Raw genomic sequence first — 26132 nt, 5'->3', positions numbered from 1 at the left:
TAGCTGAGGCCCTTCAGGTCTCCTCCTGGGCTTGGGTCCCTGGTAGCTGCAGTGCCTCGGGCCAGCGCCGCAGAGCAGAAAGGAGGCGGAGTTCAGACTGGCGAGTGTGTTCTCAAGGGCTCTGAAATGGAGTTTGGGATTCCACTGGCATGCTCCTGCCTTACGGTCGCCTCTGCTCAACCCCACTAAGTAAAGGGCTCAAGCAAAATCCAAGTGGGACACAGCACTACTCAGCAGCTGGGCCAGGTGCTAAAGCATTGAACCCTTTAGGGAAACCTTCAGTTAGCTCTGTGAACAAGGCAGAGGACAAATCACGCTAGAATTTTCACCTTCGTAGTGCTAACAGACCCAGAAAAGTTATTGGGAAGTGCCCTTATCGCTAAAGGGTCAATGAATTGCTGGCTGTAGATTCTTGTCTCGTTAATAAATCGTGTCCTCGTTAAGTGCTCCGTCGGAGCAGTCTGGAAGCTGGCAGCTTTGCTGGGAAGGGCTGCTGTAAGAGCAGTCCCTTAATAAGAACAAAAAGAGCAGCCAACGTTAAGTCAGCAAAGCATTGTCTGTGAGCAGCATGCAGCCACTGTGGCGCTGCGAGGATGTCCCAAACCCTAAAGTCCAAACTCAGAGGAGCCACACAAACGGAAGACAGAAATTTTAGGGAGCTGTTCCTAAAGGCAGCACCTCAGATCACAAACTTTTTAAAGATTAACTCTTTGTATCGCTCAGTCCTAGGGAAATCGGGAGTACCTAGAGGAGGGCTGAAGTACTCGTGGGGCAGCGGGTTATCAGAGAGGTTTCGTTCCTGGAAAGTCATTTCCCAACTGCTTGACACTGCATTTAACGCGGTAACACGAGACTGGGTTCCTTCGGCTGCGGGAGAAGTGAAACAATGACGGCGCAGTGCGAGCGCCCGCCGTGTGCACGGGATCTGCGCGCGGGGAGCGGCGGCCGCGTGATGCCCGCCGTGACGGAGCGCCGCGAGGAGCGGCGGCAGTCGGAGCGCTCCCGCTTTGGGTCGCTGCGTACCGCGGCGCAGGCGGCCGGAGCCCGCCCGACGGGGCCGTCCTCCTCACGTTGATGTACGGTTTCACCTTTGGGGCTTTCCCACAAGCTCTGAGAAGAAAGCGCAGGATTCGTCGAACTGACGTTCCACACGTTGCTGTCAAAACAGACAACATCGACACGGATACTCATTAAAGCAGAGAGCACTTCCCGTTTCACAGCTCCGTGCAGCCGGCCCCGGCCCCGCGCCGGTTCTTTCCTCCCGCACGGAGCCGCGGGGATCACCTCAGGGCCCCCTGCCCGCCGCAGGGCCCCGCGTGGGGCGGCCACGAGGCGACGGCGGAGGGAGCGAAGGAGGGAAAGAGGGAGGAGGGCGCGATAACGGCGCCCGACGGCGGCGCGCGGCGCCCCGCGGCCACGTGCTCGGCGCCAGCCCACGTGCGGCCGGGTCTCGCGGGCGGGCGGCGGGCGCGCGCGTGGCGGGGCCGCGCGCGGGGTCTCCGGTGGGAGCGGCGCGTGCCCCCGGCGGGGCGGGCGGGGGCGGACTGGGGGAAGAGAGGCCCGCTTCTCCCCGCCCCCCCCCATACCCGCCCCCCCCCGCCTCTGCCCCTGCCCCGGGGCGGCGGGTGGCGCTGGCCGCGGCGGCTCGGGGCTCGGTGTCCTTGTGCGGAAATGACACACGGTCCCGTCACGTCACGCGAGAGCGCAGCGCGCGGACCCTCGCACACAAAGAGCGGGGGGGAGAGGCGGGCACCAGCGGCGGCCGCTCCAGCCGCCCCCGCCGTCCCGGGGCCCCCGCGCCCCCTCGCCGCGCCTCGGTAAGTGCCGCCGCCGCAGCCGGGCGGGAAGGGGGATACGGGGAGCGGGGAGGGGACGGCGGGAGGCCCGGTGGAGGGGGGGGGGTGAAGCGGCCCCTCGCCCCGCCGCGGCCGGGCCCCGCACCCGGCACGGAGCGCGGCGGGCGGGGGTTCTTTGTTCGCCGCTCGCCACGGCGCTTTGGCGCACGGCGCCCGGCCGGGCCGCCTCCATCCGCGCCGCGCTGCGGGGAGCGCCGGGCTGGAGGAAGGAGAGCGGGGCGGCCGCTCCACCGTCGCCTCCGCCCTCACCTCGCTTCCCCCTCCGCACCCCCCCCGCGCGCACCGGCCACATAGATCCGCCCGGGCAGGGTTCGGACCGGAAGCGCCAACCGCCGCCGCAGCCCGGGCTCGCGGGTCTGACCGCGGAAGCGGCCGCGGCCGCCGCGTGCGGGGTGTGCGGGGCGGCCTCGCCGCAGCCTCCGCCTCGGGGCGGGGCCGCGCCGCTCCCACGTGGCGGCCGCCGCCTCCCCGCTGGCACCGCGGAGGCACCGGCCGGGAACCGGGCGGGCTGGGGGCGCCCGCGGGGAACGGAGCGGACCCCGGCGGGTGGGGGGCCATCCCCGTGCCTTCGGCGAGGGGTCGGATCGGACGTGCCGAGAGGGGCCTGCTGGCGCCTTGCCCCGCTGCAGGTTGAGCACCCCGTCCTCCTGCGCCCGGTGGCGAAGGAGGTTTCCGATCTGTTCTCGGCCCGGGGGGTTGTATTGCCCGTTAAGGGTAAAGCTTCTCTTAAAATTGTCCTTTTTGTGGTTTTTGAACTTGCGATACGTGCAGTTGTGGTTGTAGCGCGTTCATGTTGTTGGAATACTGTTTTTGAGTACTGGGCATAAATAGTAAATTGTATTCTAAATCTCCATTTTGGGGTCACCGGCAGCACCCTGCTGTCACCAAATTGCTGGAATAGAAAACATCTGCTTCAAGTACGCTCCCAGATTCCCCGTTTGCATTTTGCTCGTTTGGATAACAGATGTAAGAGTCCTGTTTCATAGGAGCCTGTTGGGATGCTGCTCCAGCATCCAGGGGGTTGGGCTGTGTGATCCCCAGAGGGCCCTTCCCACCCCCACGGCCCTGTAATTCTGTGAAATAATAAGCATTTTCAGTTCACGTGGCTTTGGGCATTGGAGTTGTTTCTTGAACCTGCTGCTCGAGTGACTTCCTGTGCTTTTCCACGATTCTCTTCAGAAAAATGCAGTAATTTATAAGGAAAGCTGACTGAACGTATGCAAAGTGCAGCTCAGAGTGAGAAATACAGAGTCCTTTATCTGTCTTTCTTTCTGCTTTCTGTCTGTGATGGTGGTTTTAGATGTAACTTTTAACATGATTAATGCAGATGTTTGAGGTAGCGGTGTACTGGCAGCGAGCTGCAGCTATTTGCTTATTCTCCATAACATGCAAATGAGTGTGGTGATGAGGTTTTCAATAACAAGAGAATACTTAAAGAGGAAATTAAAATATTAATGAAAATGCCAAAAAGCCTGGAGTGAAATACTTGTGTTGTTTGAAAAGGTGTTGAGAAATTTCTGTCTTGTTTAAACTCAAATCACTGACCTGTTGAACAGAAACCAAGCGCTGAAGAATTTTTGGAGTGGTGTTTCCATGTAATTCTGTTAAACTGAATTTGAATGGTGTTGTTTTGTTTGTTTGTTTTATAAACTGGAAGAATCAAATGCACGCCAAGAATAATTGTAGCATATAGACACTTTCACATTGAACCCAGTGCTGCAGGCAGGAAGCGAAAGACCTGAATGACGTGGCCAAAGCCAGAGGTCTGTAGGGTTGCTCCAGCAGAAGAGCTGCCCAGCAGTTGCTTGGTGAGCAGTGTGCCTGAGTGGGAGGCAGCTGCTGGGTCACCTGAACAAGAGGTGAGGCTTCCTTGTCCTCTCATAGAGCTACTCTAACCTCATCCTTCTGAGACATTACAAAGGACTGTGTGTTCACCGTTGCCAGGGTAGTTAGAACCACAATGAGCTGGATGGAACTGCATCCAGCCAGCTGCTTCCTAGCTTGCAGAACTTCTCCGAGGGAGGATCAGAACAGCCCCAATTGGAAAGGACCTCAGAAGTTCAGCAGGCCCAGCCTTCCTTGGAAAAGGGAGCCTAGGTGAGATGATCCAGCGCCGTCTACCTGTCTTGAAAAGCCCCAGTGATGGGGACTCTACCACGGCCCTTGGGAGCTTGTTCCAGAGATCAGTTGTTATCACTGTAAAACCTTTCTTACATCAAGGTGAAACCTCCCCTGGTACAGCTTGTATCCGTTGCCCCTCATCCTCTCCCCACGGCTCCTTGTGAAAGGAGATCTTCTGTCTTCTTTGTGGCTACCTGTTAAGTTACTGGGATGCCCCCCTGAGCCTTCTGTTCCCCAGCTCAAAAGGGCCTAAAACTTCTTCAGTCTTTTCCTCTTGCAGCAGCTTCTCCAGCCTCTTGAAAACCTTTGTGGCACTCCTTTGGACTCTTGTGTGTGTGTGTGTGTGTGTGTGTGTGTGTGTGTGTGTGTGTGTAAGTTTTTGCATTGCTTTATCCAGTGCATGCTTTATGAGAAGTACAGACCCAGAGACAGGGAACAGGACCTCAGACCCTTTATTGCCTGAGAAGTCTCTTAATTAATAAACCGTCCTTGGTTGGCTTTGGATAAACCACACTGTATGTAGCATTGACTTGATTAAGTGCTGTTGTAGCTAGGCCAGCTGCTTTTTCTCTGTTAAATAACAGCAATTCTGTGCACTGGTCTTGTAAAATGTAGCCAATGTTACCTCCTTACAATATCAGCTCCTTAGCTAGTGTTACATCTTTCACTGCACGCTGAAAGCAAGGGAGTTGAACAAATTATTTAAATATGCTTTTAAACACATTCTTAATGTGACTAGCAAACACCTGTCCTATCTTTTGACCAAAATGTAAATAACAGTTCACCTCTTCGGATGTAAACAAAACTCAAGTAGTTCTCATTAAAGCCTGTGACTTTTATGCATGAAGCAATGTACCACCATGAGGCATTAGAAGGAATAAACATCTCATAATACACAATGTCTAAAAAAAATGATGTTATTTTATTGGTGACGTATCAATAATGAAGCCTTGTGGACCTACATCTCCCAGGCTCGGTGTCCAACCTACGTGGAGCTATTAATATATTTGGTAGGATTGTGTGCATTTGAGAAGCAGCATCTACGCACTGGCCATGCAATACAGAACTGACCAATGCAATGTTTTACAAACGATTGAATTAGTGAACAACTAACTTCTATAAAACTGGAAACAGTACTTATTATATTAGTTAAGATAATCATTTTAATTTGTAATTAAAATGTGTTATAAAATCAGAATTATATACAGTATCTCTGCACTTTTGTACCGTCTTTCATGGTTTTTATGCTTTTTTTTCCCCCAGTTGTCAGGGCTTTGATTGTGTATGGATGTTTAATGAGTAATAAGTTGTTTTTTAGTTATAAATGATTGAACAACAGCATTTTTTTTAAGTCAGAACTTAAAGGTGATCAATCTGGCTTTCTTTAAGAGTGATTGCAAGGGCGGAGAATTGGCTTGGTCTTGTATCACCAGCGAGGTCTTTTCTCTTTGCATTGTGGTTTTTGTAAGGGTTGTAAACATAAGACAGAAAAAAAAAATACTCTGAGGCCAACAAATCAGTAATTGTTAGGTATAAATAGGAGGAGGTTAGGCTTATGTTGTGTTCATACATTTTTTTCAACCTATGTGCTCTTAATCCTGAAGGCTTTTGTGCATATTTCAAGTAGGCACAATTTTGACACACAGATGATGTTTTTAGCTCTATTTGCAACAGCAGCTTCAGGGCAGTAGTTACCTCTAAAAGGACAGACAAGCATTAACATTCCAAAACTTTTTTTTTTTTTTTAAGTCATTATTCCATTATCTCAGATTTGCAGCTTTGAGCTAAGTGTTGAGCTTCTCTGTTAGCAATGGGTATTGGCCTGTCAGCCTCTCCTCCATCCCTGGGAAGGTGATGGAACAGCTTATTCTGGATGTCATCTCCAAGAGATGGTTATTAGGAGTAGTGAGCATGGGCTCCCAAAGAGGAAGTGATGTTTGACCAATCAGGTAGCCCTCTATGGTAGATGGGATACATGGAGTAGATGAGTGGATGGTGAGGTGGCTGAGCTCAGAAGGTTGTGATCAGCAGTGCAAAATCTGTTTAGAAACATGTAGCTCATGGTGTTCTCCAGAGGCCAGTGCTGGGTCAGGTATTGTTTGACGTCCTCATCAGTGACCTGGATGAAGGGATGGAGTTCACTCTCAGCAAGTTTGCTGATGATACGAAGCTGCGAGTGGTGGCTGACACACCAGAAGGCTGTGCTGCCATTCAGTGAGACCTAGACAGGCTGGAGAGATGGGCAGAGAGGAACCTGATGAAGCTTGACAAGGGCAAGTATAGAGTCCTACACATGGAGAGGACCAGCTGCATGCATCTGTACAGGTTAGAGGCTGATCTGCTGGAAAGGAGCTCTGCAGAGAAAGACCTGGGTGCCTGGTGGATAACAGGTTGGCCATGAGCCAGCAGTGTGCCCTGGTGGCCAGGAAGGCCAATGGGATCCTGGAGGTTGAGGGAGGTGATCCTCCTCCTCTACTCTGCCCTGGTGAGGCTGCATCTGGTGGAGTGTGTACAGGAACCCAGGAAAGACAGAGAGTGGGGAGAGAGTCCAGGAAAGGCTACAGAGATGATGAGGGGCTTGGAGCATCTTGCTTGTGAGGAAAGGCTGAGTGGCATGGGACTGCTCAGCCTGGAGAAGACTGAGAGAGGATCTTATCAATGATTATAAATATCTAAAGGAAGGGCTCCAAATAGATAGGGTCAGGCTCCTTTCGTTGATGCCAAGTGACCAGGGGCAGTGGGCACAAACTGGAATACAGAAAGTTCCATATGAACATGAGGAAAAACTTTGAGAGTGATGGAGCACTGGAATAAGCTGTCCAGAGAGATCTTCTTTGGAGATATTTAAAAACTTGCCTGGACACTTTTTTCTGCAAGTTGCTGTAGGTTGCAGCTTTGGCAGGGAGTCAGCCTAGATGATCTCCAGTGGTCCCTTCCAACTACTATGATTCTGTAATTCTGTGTTATCAGTTGGATGTTACTAAATGGAGTCTTGTGCCTAAGTGATGTGAGTGGAATTAGATAAAGTTCTTTTCCTTTATTGAACTGTCCCTTTCCCTTGGCTAATCTGATGAGATCTGATGAGGACAGGGTCTGTGGGAGGGAGATCTGGCCAATAGTGGCAGCCAAGGAACCCTGGGACACTCCCTTCTTTGCTTACTTCCTCATGCCCAAGCTTGCCTTGCAGCCTGCCCTCCTGCGTGTCCATCACCTGGTGATGAGGCCAGTTGCCTGGGATCTGGGGACCTGAGTATTGTCTCCAGTGTGAAATCAATAGCAGGAAAATAAAAAATTTCCCGAACACCTCTTTAACCATTGTACCACTGTTAAGTGAAATGCCTTGTGCTCATTTGTGGCTGCCCTCCATGAGAGTGCTGAAGCACCAAAGTCTTTCTATTGAATCTGAGCAGAGTAATTCCTCATGCAGGACTCTTAGGGTTTTGTGTATGTGCTCCACCAGAAACTTGATGTCTAGAAGCTGTAAGGAGGAGGGAAAATTTAGGTTGGATGTCAGAAGCAAGTTATTTACTATGAGAGTGATGAGGTGCTGGAACAGGCTGCCCAGGGAGGCTGTGGATACCATGTCCCTGGAGGTGTTCAAGGCCAGATTGGATGGGGCCCTGGGCAGGCTGGTCTAGTATTAAATGGGGAGGTTGGGGCTTTGCCTGTGGCAGGGGAGTTGGAGCTTCATGATCATTGAGATCCCTTCTAATGTGGGCCATTCTGTGATTCGGGTAGCTGAGTGGGATTTCTGGATCTTGGTGCAAGTCTCAAGATTGCATATAAAATGCTTAGATTAATGTCTAGAGTTTGAGTGTAATGTATGTTTATTTGTTTGAAGTAGCTTGAACTTGCAGCAGGAGTGCATGATGCTGCGTATAGAATCAGTTCTCTGCAAATAAGCTCATCTGTGTATTAGGATGAAATGAATAGTTTTGTCTTTATCTGATTGCTAATTGAGATATTATTCACGTTTCTTAGAAAAACAAAGCTGTCACTACCTTAAGAAGAGTCCTCTAAGGTTCATCTTTTTTAACTGTTTCAAAAGTCTAGAGGACTGAGCTGAAAGGAGTGCTTACATCTTCCAAGGTGAGAGCTGAAATTGTACAGGTTCATGACACCTACTTGTGCTTGGTACAAGCATCTCTGCAGCTATGTATAAGAGCTATCAAAAACAGTTTAGATAGGAAAGATTTTCTTTCATGATAACGTTTTGCACTTGTTGCATCCCATGTTCCTCTTTTCTTCTCTAGCCTTTATATTTGCACAGTCTGGACCAGAATGATGCCTTTTCTACCGAAGAAATAATTGTTGTTCCCGTACACTCTGCAAACTGCATTGCAGAGAACGTGAAGCACCCAGCCAGACTGATGCTAGCCATACCTGGGCAGGCACACGTACCTGCACATGGACCTGCCCCACGTGGCCTCCTGGCCTATAGCAGCAGCACTGCATTACTTGCTGTCTTCACACCCCTTGCTCACGGTTCAGCTGCAACCTACATTTGAAGTGAGGTGGTGGTGTGGAGTAGTTGAACCGTGCCAGTGACGTGTTGGTGTCAGAGAGATTTCTGCTCCTCCTTCCCATTCCAGACCTGACGTGTGCTTGGAGCCAGGTCTGGTTGCTTGCCTTACCCACTGTCTCTCTGGATTAGAAGAAAAGCAACCCATCAAAAAAAGAAGTGAATTGTTTTATGTTAGTTTATCAAGCTGAAGAAGCTCAGTGGAGGATGAGGTGAGCAGCCATGCCTGACGGGAAGCAGGTGGGGCTGTGTGGCAGGAAATTACAGGGGCAGCTGACTCCTCACTCTCAATAGAAGCTGCTGTCTGTGGTTAATTTTCTCGTAATGCCCATGTTTTTACAAATATCGTAACAGAGGAAACCAGATAAGGAGAGAGAGATTACTAGGACTCCCAAGAAGGAACAGTTTGGAGCTCATGCTTTGTTTGATATCCGAGAGCTCAAACAAAAGTGTAGTCATTGAGTCTGATGTTCTTTTTACTATCTGCTTCTAATTGTATTCTGGCAATTTTCAGATCAAAAGGTAATTTAAAACTAAGTTACAGCACTGTGTTTCAAACGCGTGGGACAGAATGTTCGGACTCAACATTTGACCCGAACTGAGGATTGCTTGGCCTGCTTGATGTTTAGAAAGTTAACTGTTAACCAGGGTGTGCGCTTTGATTCAGCTTTTACTTCTTTTCCAGGTTTAAATAGCGATCATTCAGATTCTTGTTTATCTTCTACATGCAATTCGCTAGTATTTTCCTAGAGAAGTTCTCCTAACACGGTCTCCTGTTTGAATAGCAATTATAGTCACAGTTAGAAGAAAAAAATCATTCTGTATATCCTCTCAGTATGTTGCATCATTCCTCCCAGCACTGCCTTTACGTTCTTTTGTCCTGGCTCTGTGTTTACCAGCATACCAGCTGTTAGTGCTCTGCTCTAACAGAGCGGTCCAGGATTGGGCTGGGAAGCTCCAGCACTTTGATTTCCGTTACAGAATGCTCTGCTGCAGTGCTATCAGTGTGTTTGCTTGCTCTCACCTCCGGCCCTGACAAAAACGTTGTGTGTGTCGCAGCTCATGTCCCTTAAAGCTAAGCCTATTGCAGTGAACTAAGGTAGAAGAAAGGTCTGGAAGCTGAATGTCAACATGTCTGGGACACTGGGGCAAATACAGATGCTTAGTATGATGTGCTCTTCTTCAAGTCCCACATAGCTTTCTGGTGAAGTACAGTAATATTAAGTATGCTGTCTTAGGATTTTTCATAAGGAACTGTAGTGGCTGTCTGATTTCACAAATGCTGTTGTTAAGACTGGGTATTAATCCTCACTGGTTCTTACCAGGTGGTTTAGCAGGTGGTGTGGGTCACATGTATTTCGTGCTGTTTTGTCTCTGCAGTTTGCTGAAGTGTAAGCACAGTGGTTTTAGTACCGTTAAGCTGGTGTGAGTTGTGTGTGGATCAGCTCAAACACAAATTCTGAAATTATGGTAAGAGCAGCCGCTAGCTAAAGGGTTTGTAGTGTAGCTCTGTATAACTGAGGCATATGTTTTTCTGGTGATGAGATGAAGACATTCTCTTCTTAAGGATGCTTTCTACAGGGCTGCATACAAGGGCCGTGCTCAGGACGAGTGTGTCAGAAGATGCTATGCTTAAGAAGTTGCCTAGGCTGAGCAGATTATAACTCCGTGCATCTTTTGTTTGGATGTGTGTGTGCCACCCATTGCTTTACAATCATACAAAACTTTCTGAGTGTGATCCCATGCTTACCATTAACAGCCATCAGTTGGTGACAGAAATGCCTAGTGGTGCAATATTCAAGTGTTTGCACCATTTTCTTAACAATATTGTGAAATTATTTAAGGAAAAAAAAAGCTTCAGTGCTTTGAAAGTAAGGTAAAGATTATTTTTTGTTCTAAAGCAGACTCTTGTCCCTCCCCACTCCAGTTTCTTTTTAGATTTCTTTATAATTCCCTCTCATGGGCTATACGTAAGCTTTTGATGGGCTGTTTGCTTTATTCACTTGCTCCCTCAGTTAAGGGATCTGCAGGAAAGGTTGAAAGACAGCCATATTAAAAAGGAGTCTGACTGTGGAAAACGTAAAGTAATTATAATCTGGGGCCAATTAAACATGAGGCTACAGTAGGTGATCATGAGAGATGTGTGACAGCTCTTCAGTCACTGGTTTACAAGTTAAGGGTGTCAGGTTGCAGCTGTGTGCCTCCTAAGGGCAGTGAGATCTGATTAGGTTGTTTGCTTTGTAGATCTCCAAAGGCTTTAGAGTATCTTTCAGGAACACATCCACAGACTGATGCTTATCCCAAGTGATTTGCCAAATTAGTTCCTAAGGAGACAGAAATACAGCTGAGTCTTCTATATGATCTGTAACATCCCTTCCTACCCAAGCCGTTCTATGATATGGGAAATAATGCTGAAATTATGTTAGGATACTATGGATTATTTGTTTATCCTTACAAAGAAACCCAGCAACATTCTTAGATTATTAGAGGCTATTGTTTTGCAGTAGGAAGAAAAGTAGTTATTGCAGGTCTGCAGATTCTCTATTCCAATTTATGCAATCCACAACAAGAGATCAAGGATTTGTAATTGAAAACTTACTCCAACATACATGTGTTCTGTTTTATGGTGAGTTTCCATTCTGTGACTCAGGGTCACACAGAACAACAACATAAAAGCATTTGACCGTGTTAAGATGTGGCAACAGGCTGAGAGAACTGACTGCAGTTAACTTTCATTTCTGTACTGACAAGAGACTTCATAAATACGAGTGAAGTGACTTCCACTTTGCTTTGTACCAGAAAATACGTGTGTCATTTTCAATACGTTCCTGCTCCTGTATGTCGTCTGCAGTATAGGTTGTGTGTTTACAGGTCTACAGGTTGTGAAGTTTATTGAAAATAGCTGGTGACTCCAAAAATAGAGATTGGAAATTATCCGTGGGCTGGTAATGCACAATGGCGGTACAGTAAAAGTAATCACAAAAACACGTGTAGGTGTGTCTTGTTTCCAGAAGATGCTGATATCTGTGTTTTTGTTTTGTTCCTTAGTGAGATAGAAGATGAACTCAGCTGAAATCACTGATGACGATGAAGGTAAAAAATCATACGTTGTGTAATTTCTGCTCAGGCAAAAATACTTGTTGAAATGAAGCTTTGTAATCTGATAAAGAACGCGCTTGGATCAGGACAAACTACATTAACAGTTTCTGAAAAGCTATCTAAAATGCACCATTGTCTTTGTTATTCATTGTATTTTCTGCTCTGCATCCTTCCTTCCCCTCCAGAAAAATCTTCCTACTGTAACTTTGTTTATGCTTTAAAACTCTTCTTCGGGGAAGAAACTGTCATTTACTGGATGACTGTATGGTTCCTAGCATAATAAAACCTTGACTTTGGGGTGGCCTCAGCATACACTTATTGTGCAAATCAAAAAAAAAAAAAAATTATGATGTTCTTCAAAACACATTTTCATAAAAAGAAACAGAACACGAAAGATTGTATTAAGGCTGTCGTGGTTTTCCGGAGAGAGTGCTTTATCTTTCTAAACCTTCTCTTTTTCCAGTAAAAATTCCTAAAAAAAATATTGTGAAAGTAGAAACAGAAAATGAAGATGAAGCTCTAGACTGCTCGGTAACATCCAGATCTTCTGAGAAACACTCAGTGGATGGCGCAGTTACTTGCCTACAGGATTCCAACAAACGGAAACAGACCTCACTTGGTTGTGATGGTTCAGGGAGCCAGCAAGATGTCTTACCCAGTGTGAAGAAAAGACGCTTTACACAAGAGGTGACTTCTCTATACATGACTGTGTGATTTTTCTGTTCATATTTTATAGGCTAAATTCAGTGCTGTCATAAGCAAAAATGCAAGTCATTTAATAAGATTTGCATTAGTAATGAGTTGGAGTCAAATATGGCTTCTCTTGACCCAGTTTGCACACAAAATTTGTCTGGGCGTTTCTTTAACTTGGGAGCAATTGTATCAATGACATACACTTATAGGTTAATTCATTCATTTGAAGTATACTTTTGTTTTTCAGAGAACGTAGGAGCAGGTAGGGGTTTGGCATAACTCGGTATGACTGTGATTACAGCCTCTCTCACGTCACACAGTCCTTCAGCCGGATCCTCAGTGGCAGTAGCACCAGGGCTGTAATTCTCATCCTTCCATGACACAGATTTTGATGTCAGTGTGACATGTATAAATTTGCATATTACTCAAAAAAGAAAAACGCGGGGATGCAGAACCCTGCAGCACACCTGGAATGGCATGTATTGCAACTTCTGCAGCATCCCAGTTGTGGCAATCCATACATTTGTCCAGCCAGTGAAGGAGGTTCCAGATCTCTTCAGTTATCCCCTTCTAGCGTTTCACCTCCCTAATAACCAGAGGTGTTTTCATTAATCTTTGCTGAAACTGCACAGGTTTCTCTTTGCCCTTGTTCTTTGCAGTGGGGAGAGCGGTGACCTTCTGTTCCTTTAAAAAAAAAATGAAAAAATTATAGTGCCATCCATGCTTGGCCCTTCTTTTCCTAGTACTGAAATTCTATTTCCTCAGCTCCTCTCCAGGAGTCCCCTTATGTTTTTGTTGTTGTCTTTGAGATTCCCAGAAGAATCGTGTTCAGTGTTGGATTGTCACATCTCTCCTAACGCCCTCCAGAGCACTATAATGACCTCCTGTTTTTCACACTCAGCACTTCTTTAAAATAACCTAGATTCAAATTCAACCTCTTTCGAATAACTTCAATCCTGGGGTTATATTTAGTTTATGACCTACTCTAATGCACATATCCTTTTCTGCTGTTCTGCCACTTAGCCAGTTATCCTGAGTTGCATTTGTGCATTTCGTTTCTCCTTTCTAGCTGTGGCTCTTCATATTTGTTTTTCATGCCTGTCATCTCTCTGACTTCTCAGAGCTCTGTCTCTGTTTTTTCTCCTGAGTGCCTGTGGTAGGTAGGTTTTAATCTTGTAACACTGTTTCTTTCTTTTTTTCCCTTTCTCTTCTACTTTTTACAATTATTTTACTTACATTCAAAATCTTAGAAGAACTACTTTCTGGTCTCTGAAGTGTGCTTTCTTTGTGTTTTGCTGGTTGCTTTTAATGCATTTTAAAAATTTATTTGAAATGAATTAACCTTGAATTTATTATGTCAGAAAGTGACCCAGTTACAACGATGAAAACTCGCTCTCAGCTGACCCCAGTGAATCAGCATGTTTAGTTAAATAACCAACCAAAGCCAGTCCTCAATCCTAACAACATTTTTAAAGTGTACTGCTTTTCTAGTGCAAATATTTTGTTTTAGTTGATGACTTCATTAACTATTTCTGCTTAAACAGAGAACAAAATATTTTCTCAGAGTATTGTGGTTGTGTTACATTTCACATAGACATCTATCTATAATACAATTAGAGCTGTACTTTTTCTTCTACATAATTGTACTCTCAGGCTGGTGTTGATATTACTCAGTGACTTCCTGTCAGAAGACATTTCACTTTAAAAAAAATTATTCTGATTTAAGCCAGAAATCAATGTTTTTCTACATTCCATAAAAATAATTTTAGAGAAATCTCATGTAGGAGAATGTCAATTTTAAGAATTTCCATGCAAGGCGTTTCCAAGCTGAAGTATTTGATAGAATTGTTTTCTGTGTTTCTTGCTTAGACATATTTATTCTTATTATTCATATGCTAAAATGTTTTGTTCTTTATTCTTATGGGCATTGAGATTTTGTGTATAAAGCATGATAAAGCTCATAAATTACCTGGGCTTTAACACTGAGGAGAGCAATAACTGAACAACTTTTAAAGTTTGGTTAGGACACTGAGAGGTAATGTGGAAGATTATTTCACAGTCAGTTGTGTTGGTCAGTGTTCACCAAAATGCTGCATTTTGGACATCTTCAAAGAACATATAGAGTCCAACAACTTGCTATGCAAATATAATATAAAAAGCAGCACTAGATTATGTATATTTAATCTTACAGAAACTTTCCTTTGCTTGTATTATTGATAGTACATTAAAATTGTTCATCCTAAATCAGAGTAGCATTTTCTGAAATAAGCTAATTGCCACTAAAGATTTTTCTTTAAAAATTACAGAAATATAGTTAAAAATATATTAAATACTAACTTAATTGGAGAATGTACCCAAAGCCCTGTGTTTATGCTGTGAGTAGTGCTGTTTCCAGCTGGAACCTGTATAAAAAAAAAGCAAAGCAAAAGGGAAAGATGACAAGAAAACTTCTGACATGGAGAGTGCTGAGGCATGGGCCCCAACTTGTTGTCATCCATTAGTCGAACACTGAGTCTATTTCTCTACAAGGCAGATGCCCAGGTCCCTGTGGCAGTGCTGAGCTGTTGGTGGCGGGGCCCAGCCCTGCTCCTGCACGACCACTGCCTTCTCCCAGCACGCTGCATCCAGGCCTGAGGGTGCAATACTGAAGGCAGTGAGTCTGTGCTGCTGGGTACGCAGCCAAATCATGCTTTGTCCCAGCACTGCACGTGAGATGTGCACTGATCGGAGGAACCCTCACATTGCCAAGTTTTGTTGTATAATTAAACAGGGAAAGAACGGCAGGAGCTCTTGAGGGGAACTAGCAGACTGTTGGTGACCTAGGCAAGCTATTTGGTAAAGAAGGAGCTGAATGAATCATACTCTGTGTGTGAGGGAATATTTGGGATACTCTCTGGGAACAGGGGTGTTATCCAAAAGGTATCTTGCTACTTGGGTAGCAGATTTCACATTATATGAAAAAAAAAAAATAAATTCTGCATTCACGTCCAGGCTGGATGTGGCTCTGGGCAGCCTGGTCTAGTGGCTTGTGACCCTGCCTATGGCAAAGGGGATTGAAGCTAGATGATCTTTACGGTCCTTTTCAACGCAGGCCATTCTATGATTCTGTGATTCTCCAGAATTGCAGCTTTGTTTTCTCCTTTGGTCTGAAATGGTAAAAAGAAGGTTTGGTTTTGTTTTTTTTTTTTAGCTCAGACTGGGGGCTCACTGGGAGACAGAGGTACCCATAGGTCTGTGTTGTCTGGGAGGATTGCCCTGACCTGCCACCAGGTGATGTCTGCTTGGAAAGCTAAACCATCAGCTGGAAGTGCCTCTGTTCCCTGTACAAGGCATCTGTGCTAACCACAGCCCCATTGTGGGAGCTGGCCATGGGCTGGGAGCAGTTTGGGTGGCAGTCTGTCTGCAGATCAGCCTCTGGTGCTTCAGTGTGTTATAAGTCATGGAGATGCTGATGTAGGTGGGGTGTGTTGTACCACGTGCTGGTGGTGGTCTGCAGCTCTGGCTTCCTGCTACACCACAGCAAATGGGATTGGAGGTACAGTCTTCTAAATGGAACCTGAAAGTCAGCTGTCCTAAGCACCACCACTGCTATGCATTCTTTGGACTTTTACATTATGCTTTCATTTATCATCTGTCCATCCACACAGCCTTGAACGTATGCACAGGTTTTCATGTGTAGGGCTGCGTGATGTGAATGAGAGCAGAAACAACTCCAATTTCATTGAGTCTGCTGGTTCCTAAACTTGGAGTAGAAAACAGCTTGTTCTGTTTAAGCATGCACTGACTGCTTTAGAAATTGAAAAGTAATTAGATTCAGTTTGTCACTAAAATAGGCAGATGCCAAGTAGGAGGACACCTAGGGACCAGATTAATGTAATGACTGTTACTGTTCTGCTTTTCAGAAAGGAACCTTAATTCTAGCTCTTCATTGCAGAATGCACTGGAGTCTTTGCTAGCATTTCAAATTGCTTATGGTTCTCAGCTCAGACCTGAAGTCTGCATTCCATCTGTTATAATCCTTGAATGCAAATTCTGTATTTTTTTTTTTAATCAAATTGATCTATTGTGGAACAAGCCATGCCAAAATGTTTCAGTACAGTCTTTTCTAAAATCTGTGAGTGTTTTCTCACGTTTGGAATCTGTATGTTGAATTTTGATTTTGTCATATCTACTTAACTTTATAAGAATTATCTGCAATATCCATGTGTTTGCAAAAAAAAAAAAAAAGTCAACCAAAAAAAAACCCCAAACCAGAACAATCCTCAAGCCCTATTTAGTTACTATGAGCAGCTGAAAGTATTTGCTTCAGATTTCAAAGAAGGAGGAAGAGATTGAGATGATCAAGAGCAGGAATTTCTTTAGAGTTCGTTGCTGTATTTTTTGCTGTATAGATTATTTAGACAACTGGGAATTAAACTTCTCTGCCCTTCAGAAATAAAATTGCCTTTTAAAAATTGCAATGTCAAGATAATTTTCACATGAAGAAAAAAGTTTTATTATTTACATTAAAGAATGTTTAATATTTTACTCATAGAATTTTGTTAAGATTTGTGCACCACTCTAAAGATTAAAAAAACTAAAGTGAAACAACTTTATAAACCTCTGACATGAGCAAGAAAAGAATGAGAGTTTTAGTTACAGCCTTCATGGCATTTTCAAAAGCTAACATAAGGAGAGCACTAAGAATGTTAAATGCAGGTGGTGGAAGCAGTGGCAAGGTCACAGGACGAAGAGTCAGAAAATCTAAGTTCTATTCTTGGCTCTCCTGCTGACTTGTTGCCACCCGAGTTCTCTGCAGCTCGAGATCCTCGTACACATAAGCATAATGATACTTAATTTGGGAGAGTATTTAGAACTCGGTGGGAAAAGAGTGCTAAGGATTATAATTTAATTTCTAGCCTGTGGAGAAAGCCATGAGCCAAGACAAAATAATAATAATAATAATAAAACAAAAACAGTACTTTCCTGTATTTTTGTTGTTTTATTTTACTAATGGATTTATTAATTTGATGTATGTAACACAACTGAATCTTCTAGAGACAGTTTGACCTTGAACTTTTATGTAACAATGCCTGCTTAAGGGGGAAAACATCTATTACTGATATTTTTAAAGCAGTCTTACTAATACAATATTTATTCATTCAAAGGGCTCCAATTCAAACATGAAGAACAGAGATACTGGCTCACCCACTCAGGTAAATGCAGAGCAGCCAAGCAAGAACAAGAATCCTAATATAACGTGGCTCTGTGAGGAAGAACCCTTCAGCGACATAACCACTTCATCTTACAAGAAACCCCTGTATGGCATCTCACACAAAATTACAGAGAAGAAGAATGCACCGGGAGCAGAGCAGTTTGCCTCTTATGACTTGTATGAAAAAATCAGCCCCAGCAGTCCCTCGCATCTTCGGACTTTGAATGACCAGCGCAAAAGGGACTCTGCTGCAGCCCTCGCTGCAGCGGCTGTTGCTGTTGAGTCTGACCCAAATATATATTCTTTGATACAGAAAATGTTCTTCACACTTAACACTCTCAGTTCCAATATGACCCAGCTTCACAATAAGGTTGACCTTCTGTCTCTGGAGGTGAGCAGAATTAAAAAGCAAGTCAGTCCAGTGGAGTGTGTGGCAGATTTCAAGCCTCCCCCTGAGTACACGCTGACTTCTGCTGAGCTCAAACAGCTCATGGATCAAAGCACATCAGGTGGAGACCTTGCCTGTCGCTTACTGGTACAACTCTTCCCTGAGCTCTTCAGCGACGACGAGTTCAACAGGAGCTGCAGTGCCTGTGGCTTTCCTAACAAGAGGAAGCTGGAGTCTCTCCATCTGCAGCTTATCCGTAGCTATGTGGAAGTCTGTTATCCTTCTGTGAAGAGTACAGCTGTGTGGCAGGTGGAGTGTTTGCCTCAACTGAATGATTTTTTCAATAGATTTTGGGCTCAAAGGGAATTGGAAAATAACCCACAGAATGTGCAGTCCTCCAGTTTTTACGAGACTGAACAGGTGGATTCCTCTCATTTTCTTGAGGATAAAGAGCAAGAAGAAGCTTTGTCCTTGGACAGGAGTAATGCCATTGCCTCAGACTACATTCTAGATGCTCAGGATCTCAATGAATTTTTAGATGAAGCTTCTTCTCCGGGGGAATTTTGTGTTTTTTTGTTACATAGACTGTTTCCAGAACTCTTTGACCACAGAAAATTAGCCGAAAGGTACAGCTGCTATGGGGACTCTGGGAAGCAACTGCTGGATCCTCATCGGCTTCAGATAATCCGTAGGTACACTGAAATTTACTTTCCAGATGTACAAGAAGAGGAAGCTTGGTTGCAGCAATGCGTTCAGCGAATAAATGAAGAACTTGAAAATGTATATATGGATGGAAGTGAATGTGATCAGCTGAGAGATGACTGTTACGACTCTTCCAGTTTACCGGATGACGTATCAATCATAAAAGTGGAAGACAGCTTTGAATATGAAAAACCAGGTAGACGCTCAAAAAAAATATGGCTTGTGCCCATTGACTTTGACAAACTTGACTTTCCCCCTCCTGATTTTGATGTCCCTGTTCCCGATTACCTATTGAACAAAGAACAGATTAAAAACATCTACGAAAGCAGTCTTTCCATAGGCAACTTTGCTTCTCGGCTGCTTGTTCTCTTGTTTCCCGAGCTGTTTACTCATGAAAACTTACGGAAGCAATACAACTGTAGTGGGTCTTTGGGGAAGAAGCAGCTTGATCCCACTAGAATTAAATTAATTCGGCATTACGTGCAGATACTGTACCCAAGGGCAAAGAATGACAGAGTGTGGATGTTGGAGTTTGTTGGGAAGCTCGATGAGAGGTGTCGGCGAAGGGACACAGAGCAACGGCGCTCGTACCAGCAGCAGCGGAAGGTCCACATGCCAGGGCCCGAGAGGAGGGAGTTCCTCAGCTATGCAATAAACCCCGAAAGGTTTCGAGAGGAGTTTGAAGGGCCGCCACTGCCACCCGAAAGGAGCAGCAAGGATTTTTGCAAGATACCACTTGATGAACTCGTTATTCCTAACCCAGACTTCCCTGTGCCTTCTCCGTATTTGCTGACTGATAAGGAGGTAAGAGAGATCGTACAGCAGAGCCTTTCTGTTGGAAACTTCGCCGCCAGGCTTCTCGTAAGACTCTTCCCAGAACTCTTTACTCCCGAAAATCTCAGACTGCAATACAACCATTCAGGTGCTTGTAACAAAAAACAGCTGGACCCTATCAGACTGAGACTGATCCGCCATTACGTGGAAGCAGTTTACCCCGTGGAGAAAATGGAAGAAGTATGGCATTATGAATGTATACCGAGCATTGATGAAAGATGCCGGCGTCCTAACAGAAAAAAGTGTGACATACTGAAAAAAGCAAAGAAAGCAAAGAAGTGAGGGGCTCTTTGAATTCCGAAGACTTTGACCACTAAATTATTGTCAGGATTATGCTTTGTTTTAGGCTGAAGGGCCTGTCAGGCTGGGGCTGCTCAGCATCCGGGAGAACTAGGCACTAAGTTTGTTGCATTTTAACGTGTGTGTTGCATCTATGTGGGTACTGCAGCAGTGGGAAGTGGCTTACTAGGTTTGTACATGGGTAAAGATCCTATGTCGTTGGTGACAGAGCTCATAATGACTCGTTAAGAGCATGGCTTTCACTGGTGCAAGTACATGTATTGAAACTACTATGCCATTCCCCATTTCTGCTTCCCCCTTTTTTAACACTTTTTAATAATAAAGTTGTTTTTTTTTAAATGTGGTGTTCGTCAGGGGCAGTATTTCATTTCACCCTTATACACAATTATGTTGGTTCATTTGGAGTTTGAAATTTAAACTTCATGGAAATCTACAAAACTAATGCTTTTTGAAAGTGCCATATTCAATGAAATCACTGGAATGTCTGACTTTGCTTCTAAGTAAATCACAGCTTTAATGTGTTTTGTTCTTATTGATACTGAGATGCTGAAAATAGTAATGCCACGTCCAAGAACGGGTCAGAGCGGTGTGATTTCCGTTTTTGACTGTTACTCATGTTGTGTTTTCTAAAAATTCTAAGAATTGAAGTATTGAAGAGTTGAGACGTGAGCATAGACACAGTGTGAATGTTTCTTTACGTTGGCACCCCAAGCTTGATCATGCCCCTGTGAGTTTTCTTTTTTGCTCAGTGTCGCGGTTGGCGTGACTGAAGGTAGCTTGTGAGAGCAGAGCCAGCAGCACAGACCCAAGCCAGCACCTGTGGAATGTATTGCCATTGCCTGCCTGCCTGCTTGCCTCTCTGTAAAACAAGAGTAACTAGATAAGCAACAAGGACTTTAAAAACTTTTAGATCTTACTGTATCAAAATGATGATTCCAAAGGTTTCCAGTATTAAGATCAAATTGCATAAATAAAAGGTACCTGCAAAGATTAGTTTTGGGATGGAATGAAGTGCTACAGGGTCCCCATGAATGAGCTGTTTGCACCATTCTTTGCATCAGCGTGGCACCGTCTGGATTTTTCAGATGTAGGGATATTGAGCTCGCTCACTTAGCCAAACTGATTTAGTGTAATTAGTAGCTATTTGGAGACATAATTGTGTATGTATAACTTAGATTTATACGGCCAAGTTTGCATCAATAATATGTTCATATGTAACACACGCCACCCAGAACCCACTGTGACTCTACTATATGATTTATCACTGGAGAGCACAGCTTTAAAACAGCTTTCTTCTTTTTTAATGGCGATGTAAATGATGAGAGAGTGTCAGGTATGTATTTTTGAGTCAGTAGAGTCAGCGACTGCGTACTGACCGTCACTGGAACGCCTCGGAGCAATTGTTAATGTTCTCTGTGGTCCTTTTTAATGGTTCCCAAATGGGTCATAGTATCGAATTTGAAGTCTGTTCCAGTGTGATTTTCTATTTTAGCATTTGTAAGAAAATACAAAATACTTGATATTTTTACTTCAGATTTTTAGAATTTATTGCTCTTAGAGTCATATTGATCTCACCCTTTAAAAAGCAAAATAACATTTTTTTCCTAATGGTGAGTACTAGCAAAAGGATAGTGTGTTAAACCAGGAGTAAATCATAACAGATTAGCATTTGCTCATTTTCCCCACGTGCTAGCAACATTCTCAAAGAATGTATGAAGAAAGTCATGAATGTATTAAACAATACACTGATACTGTTTGTATCCATCTAAATGTTTCCTGCTGGTTCAAATAATAGCAGACCATGCACAAGATGGATATTGGAGCTAATATGGCTAAAATAAAAAGAAAACGTTTTACCAAAGATAAAGAACTGATACCACAATGTCTGCATCTTATCTTTCATTTCAGTGCATAAATTTAGCAAATTGAATGTGCCAGAAACTGAGACCTTCTAATGTAACTGTATGCTACCGAGCGCCTCTGTGAAGTCTTTTACGTGCATTTGTATGGGAGATGTAAAATCACAGAAAATATCAACAACCTGTTGTGAATGCCCCACCAGATGGCAAGAAATGCAAAGTGTGGCTTTCCCTTATAATGATTTTTTCTTATCTTGATGTCATACGTGCTTTACCACTCAGTGATGTTGAAGCTCCCAAAGAAGTCGGTAACGTTAAACTGTTGTACCACTGGCAGGTGTTACTAGCTAGCATGTGAATTTAAGACATACTGGGTTTTACTGTAGATGTTGTCATTTTGCAATATCTCCTGACACGTCAAAAATCAGCCCGTTTATCTTACATACTGATGAGTGAAAAAGCGATCTTCAGCTTTTAAAATGGCATTTTCAAAAGTGGGTACAGAAAGATCCTCGCTGTTTTTTCTCTTAACTTATGTCTAATGGCTGTGTACATTCCTTTGTCTCACTGTTCCCAATCTGCCATGATTTGACTGTACGCTTTGTGAAGAAAATAGAGACATACAAATAGTGACATGGGGTCGCTAAAAAAAATGCTCCTGCAGTGCATCCGAAGTACAGCCACTTCATCCAGTCGCTCTGTCCTGTAAATAAATTAAAGGTATATTATTTTTATACAAGAGGAATGTTGTCTGGTGATTTCCTGAGTACAGTGACACGAACAGATTCATGTTCTTTTTCCTATAGAGGCTGTAACTAAGATCCTGTGTAATCTTAGCAAGTCAGACTGAAGACATAAACGAAAACTCCCTGCTTTGCTGCAGCCATTTTTTCTGCCTTTCAGATGGCTTTTGTGTAAAGGAGCAAACTTGCCCCCTTCAAAATAGCAGGAAGATTGCTAGGTGTGAAGATGTCTGGAATGTACATACACTGACTTCCTATAGACCGGCGTTGCCTTCTGCCTATCAGGTCAGTACACCCTGCTGAGGCGAGTATCGTGTCCCTATCAACATACAGCTTGAATGTCTCACCTCTTAACAGCCTCCTGAAAGGAACATTAATACACCTCAGCTCTATATTTTTCTGCCTTTCCTAGCCTGCACAAATTAAAACCTTTTCTTAGAAGCTCTGTAGAGGATGTAAAACGAAACATCAAAAGGGAGATCAAGCACGTTTGTTTTCTGCCTATTGACTGCATTCAGCTGGCTTAGGTAACAAGGTTTGAAATGAGAAGGATCCTGACTTACAAAGTCAACCACTTTGTTATACATTACAGCCACCAAATGTTTCATGTTCTAGAAAATGTTTGCACCTCTTCTTTTTCCTGCCCTCAGATGTATATAGTACATTTATACATTTTTGAGTGTCATTCGTCTCTGTGAATTGTTATTTATGTACAGCAGTGGGAAACAGAACTGCATCCTCAACACTCTACGAAGGCACACTAATTTTATGCTGGAAGGAGCATTATTAATTCTACAGCCCCAGGAGACACAGAGAATAATGTGTAGGCTCTGTTGGTTATTTAGCTTTTGTTTCAGCAATTAAAGGGTTGTGAAACAGCTGGAAAATGCAATGTCTGGAGCTTGCCTGTGCTGAGGTAATGGCATGGGCTGACAGGTGTTCTCACTTATGGTGCACAGTTCTGTTGATTGCATTTAAAATCTGTGGTAAGGCAATGGGGCAGGTTCACATTTATGGCCTTCCAGAGTAAATCTAATTCTGCCAATGTCACTGCTAAAGCTTCTTCATCTCTGACTTCATGGGTTTTCTTGTGATTGTTCTGGCCATTCAGTTGGCACCAATGCAGGTATGTTTGCAAGGTTTTTTACCTTGCTAATATTCTGGGAAAGAGGAATGCACTTGGAGTTGTTTAAATGAGTTGCTGAAATGAGATGCTTTAGTGCCCTCTCTTAGGGTTGTCCTTGGTAAGGCTGAGAAAAAGAAATAAGTCCCCATCCACAAGTCTTTGTTCTACCTATCTAATGTCTTGTCCCAGCAGAAATCATGACAAATACCTAATGTTTGCAGTGTTACCTCACTGTTACCCTCCCTGTTACAGAAATTGTTCATGTTAACTTCCCACCAGTAGGGATGGTCTTAATTTCTTATGAGCTACACGATGCTCGTGGTCATCTCTGTGTAAGCACTGCTCTGAGAGGTGGTCTCCTGCAGCAGAATGCTGGAAGCAAACTCCAAATCAGCATCCCATCAGATCTGGAATACTTTCCTTGTAGCTCGTCTGATGAGCAGGGCATTACCCCCATGCTGTATCATTTCCATCCAGCATATCCCTTTTTATTTTTGTCATTTTTCTGAATGGTGTCTCTGCTGGTTATTGATCGCACCAGGAGAAGCCTGTGGTGTGGGCAGGCTGCTGCTTGCTCTCCTTCCTGATTCACTCCATGATGAGGCTGCAGTCCCCTCTGAGCGTTTTTCTTTTCATTAATGGCAAGCTGAAAGGCCCTCGGTTCTTATGGAAAGAGCTGTAACAGAGATTAAATAAAGGTGCTCTGGAGAATGCTTCCCTGCCCCAATCTTCCCCCTCACAAGATAAATGTGATTAATTTAAAAAAAAAAAAAAAAAAAACACAATTTTCAGTTAAAAAAAAAAAGAAAAAAAGTAAAGCACCATCAGTTAAAAAAAACAAAGGGGGCAAAATCCCCACATGTCCAGTTGCTCTAAGACTTGCATTAATAGATGTAAGCAAAACAAATGGTGATTGTCAAAGGCTGGAGGAAGATCACCTCATTAATATCTCCCCACACACACAAATGTCAGATAATCATTCCCCATTTCCTTCACAAATCTCATTATGGTGAAACAGCGGTTTGTCACCCTTTCCAGGCACGCTTTGTGGTGTTGTGCCTTGGTGCTGAAGCTCCTCAGAAGGCAAAGTGTTCCACCCATCATGATGCTTTCAGGAGCGTGTAACTTCAGTTAGCTCCAAGGCGGTGTGTTAGCACGGTCTGCAAAGGTTTCCTGTGAAAAGAAAATGCTGAGGTGTGTGGGAGCAGCAGGAGTGAGTCACTGATAGGATCACATCCTATTCCTGAGGTTTTACTCCTTGTATGGAAAATCCAGGAGTCTGTTTCTGTGGCAGATAATGTTGTCCCTTGTTTCTCTTGTGTTCCCTCTCAATAATTTAAGAACCCATGTTCTCCTTGGAGTGCTTGTCTATAGGTTCACTGGATGCTCCAGTATGAGATGAAGATTTTTAAGTTTCAGCAGTACTCACATTTGTGCCACTCTCCCTACCATATACAGACTCTCCACACCCCTTTCCCCATGAGGGCTGTTGCAGACCAACCATCACGCTGAATGCTGTAATTAATTCACAGAAGCTAGAGGTTCTGGTGTGCCATTGCAGAAGCTAACAGAAACCAGGAATGCTTCGGTGCTACTCTTGTCCCTATGGAAAAAATAACTGCCTGTTCTTTTGTGGAGCAAGTAGAAAGCGAGTGATTAAAATCACTCTGTTATGTAGACATTAGAACTGAGAAACTGATGCAGGTGGCAGAAGCAGCCCAGTTCTGTGAGCATTTCCCTGCTGTCTTCTCATGGATGACCAGAGATCCTGCTCTGCAAGGCAGGCTGGCCTCCCTGCAGCACACACTGCAGTGTGGGAAGCACGCAAAGCTATCAGGTCATCCTGGTGCCGTGCCAGTGCCATGGTTCTGTATGGGCAATCTGACAGTGCTAGGCAGAGCCTTCTGGATTGGATCCAGCCATTGCTTTATCACTGTGTACCAGATATATGTGATAGTCTGATACCTTACATTTGTTTTGTGAGCAACAACTTCTTGCCTGCCCACTTAGATATCAGGAACATGCAAGGAAAAGCAGACTGCTGTGTGCTTCTGCTGCTTGATCTGGGCTGCTCTCACCTCTGGGCTCTTCTCACTTGGTAGGGAACGGACCGTGGACTGAATGAATGCTCCCACCTTGCACACACACACACCACACCTGGACGTGTAGATGTTAAACACCTATAAACATGGAAATTCTGTCTATGCCACATAGCTCATAGAGTTTGTTGTTTCTGTTGAAAAAAGTGTATGATCAACATTACAAGTGTGGGTGATTACTCGAGAAGCCAGCTCCAAGGCTGCACTTTGCTGCTGTAATACAGGCATGTACTTCTAATCACAGTGTTGTCTGATCTTTGATCAATCAGATCTCTACAGCCACTTAAGTGATAAATACTCTTTTAAATGCCACACTGACATCAGTATGCAATAAAAAACCAAGATCTCATTTTCTTCTGTTAACTGTGTGCCTCCTGCCTGAGCTACCTTTTCCATGAGAGAAGAGAGGATCTCTGCCTTGACAAATCCTCGGTCATTGTGAAGTTTCCTGCTTAAGAACATGCTGCTGCAATCAGTATCTTTCTATACTGCATCAATGTGTATGAAAGCACAGAGTTGGTACTGTTAACCAGGATCAAATCAGTAATTAAAAAGGAAGCAATTTTACGCATACGTATATGTAATATAAAAAAAAA

The 26132-nt window shown here is 44.2% G+C and overlaps 1 protein-coding gene across 9 annotated transcripts; it reads left to right on the top strand.

Annotated features, from left to right (window-relative positions):
- Positions 1-1601: 1601 nt before the first annotated feature.
- BEND3 (BEN domain containing 3) lies at positions 1602-26116 on the top strand. Of its 9 annotated transcripts, none has more exons than XM_048935697.1 (5): positions 2577-3715; positions 3801-3953; positions 11548-11592; positions 12062-12285; positions 17439-26116. In XM_048935697.1, the coding sequence occupies exons 3-5, from the start codon at positions 11559-11561 to the stop codon at positions 19689-19691; spliced, it is 2511 nt and encodes an 836-aa protein (XP_048791654.1). In that variant the 5' UTR covers positions 2577-3715; positions 3801-3953; positions 11548-11558; the 3' UTR covers positions 19692-26116. The 9 variants fall into 9 exon arrangements, with proteins under 9 accessions (XP_048791652.1, XP_048791661.1, XP_048791659.1 ...); XM_048935698.1 differs by adding an exon at positions 7959-8066 and having other exon boundaries at positions 2577-3953; XM_048935695.1 differs by lacking the exons at positions 2577-3715; positions 3801-3953 and adding an exon at positions 1602-1817.
- Positions 26117-26132: the final 16 nt, after the last annotated feature.

The sequence above is a fragment of the Lagopus muta genome, chromosome 2 (assembly GCF_023343835.1).
Source record: "Lagopus muta isolate bLagMut1 chromosome 2, bLagMut1 primary, whole genome shotgun sequence".
Taxonomy (NCBI): Eukaryota; Metazoa; Chordata; class Aves; order Galliformes; family Phasianidae; genus Lagopus; species Lagopus muta.
This window is presented reverse-complemented; position numbering and strand designations above follow the sequence as displayed.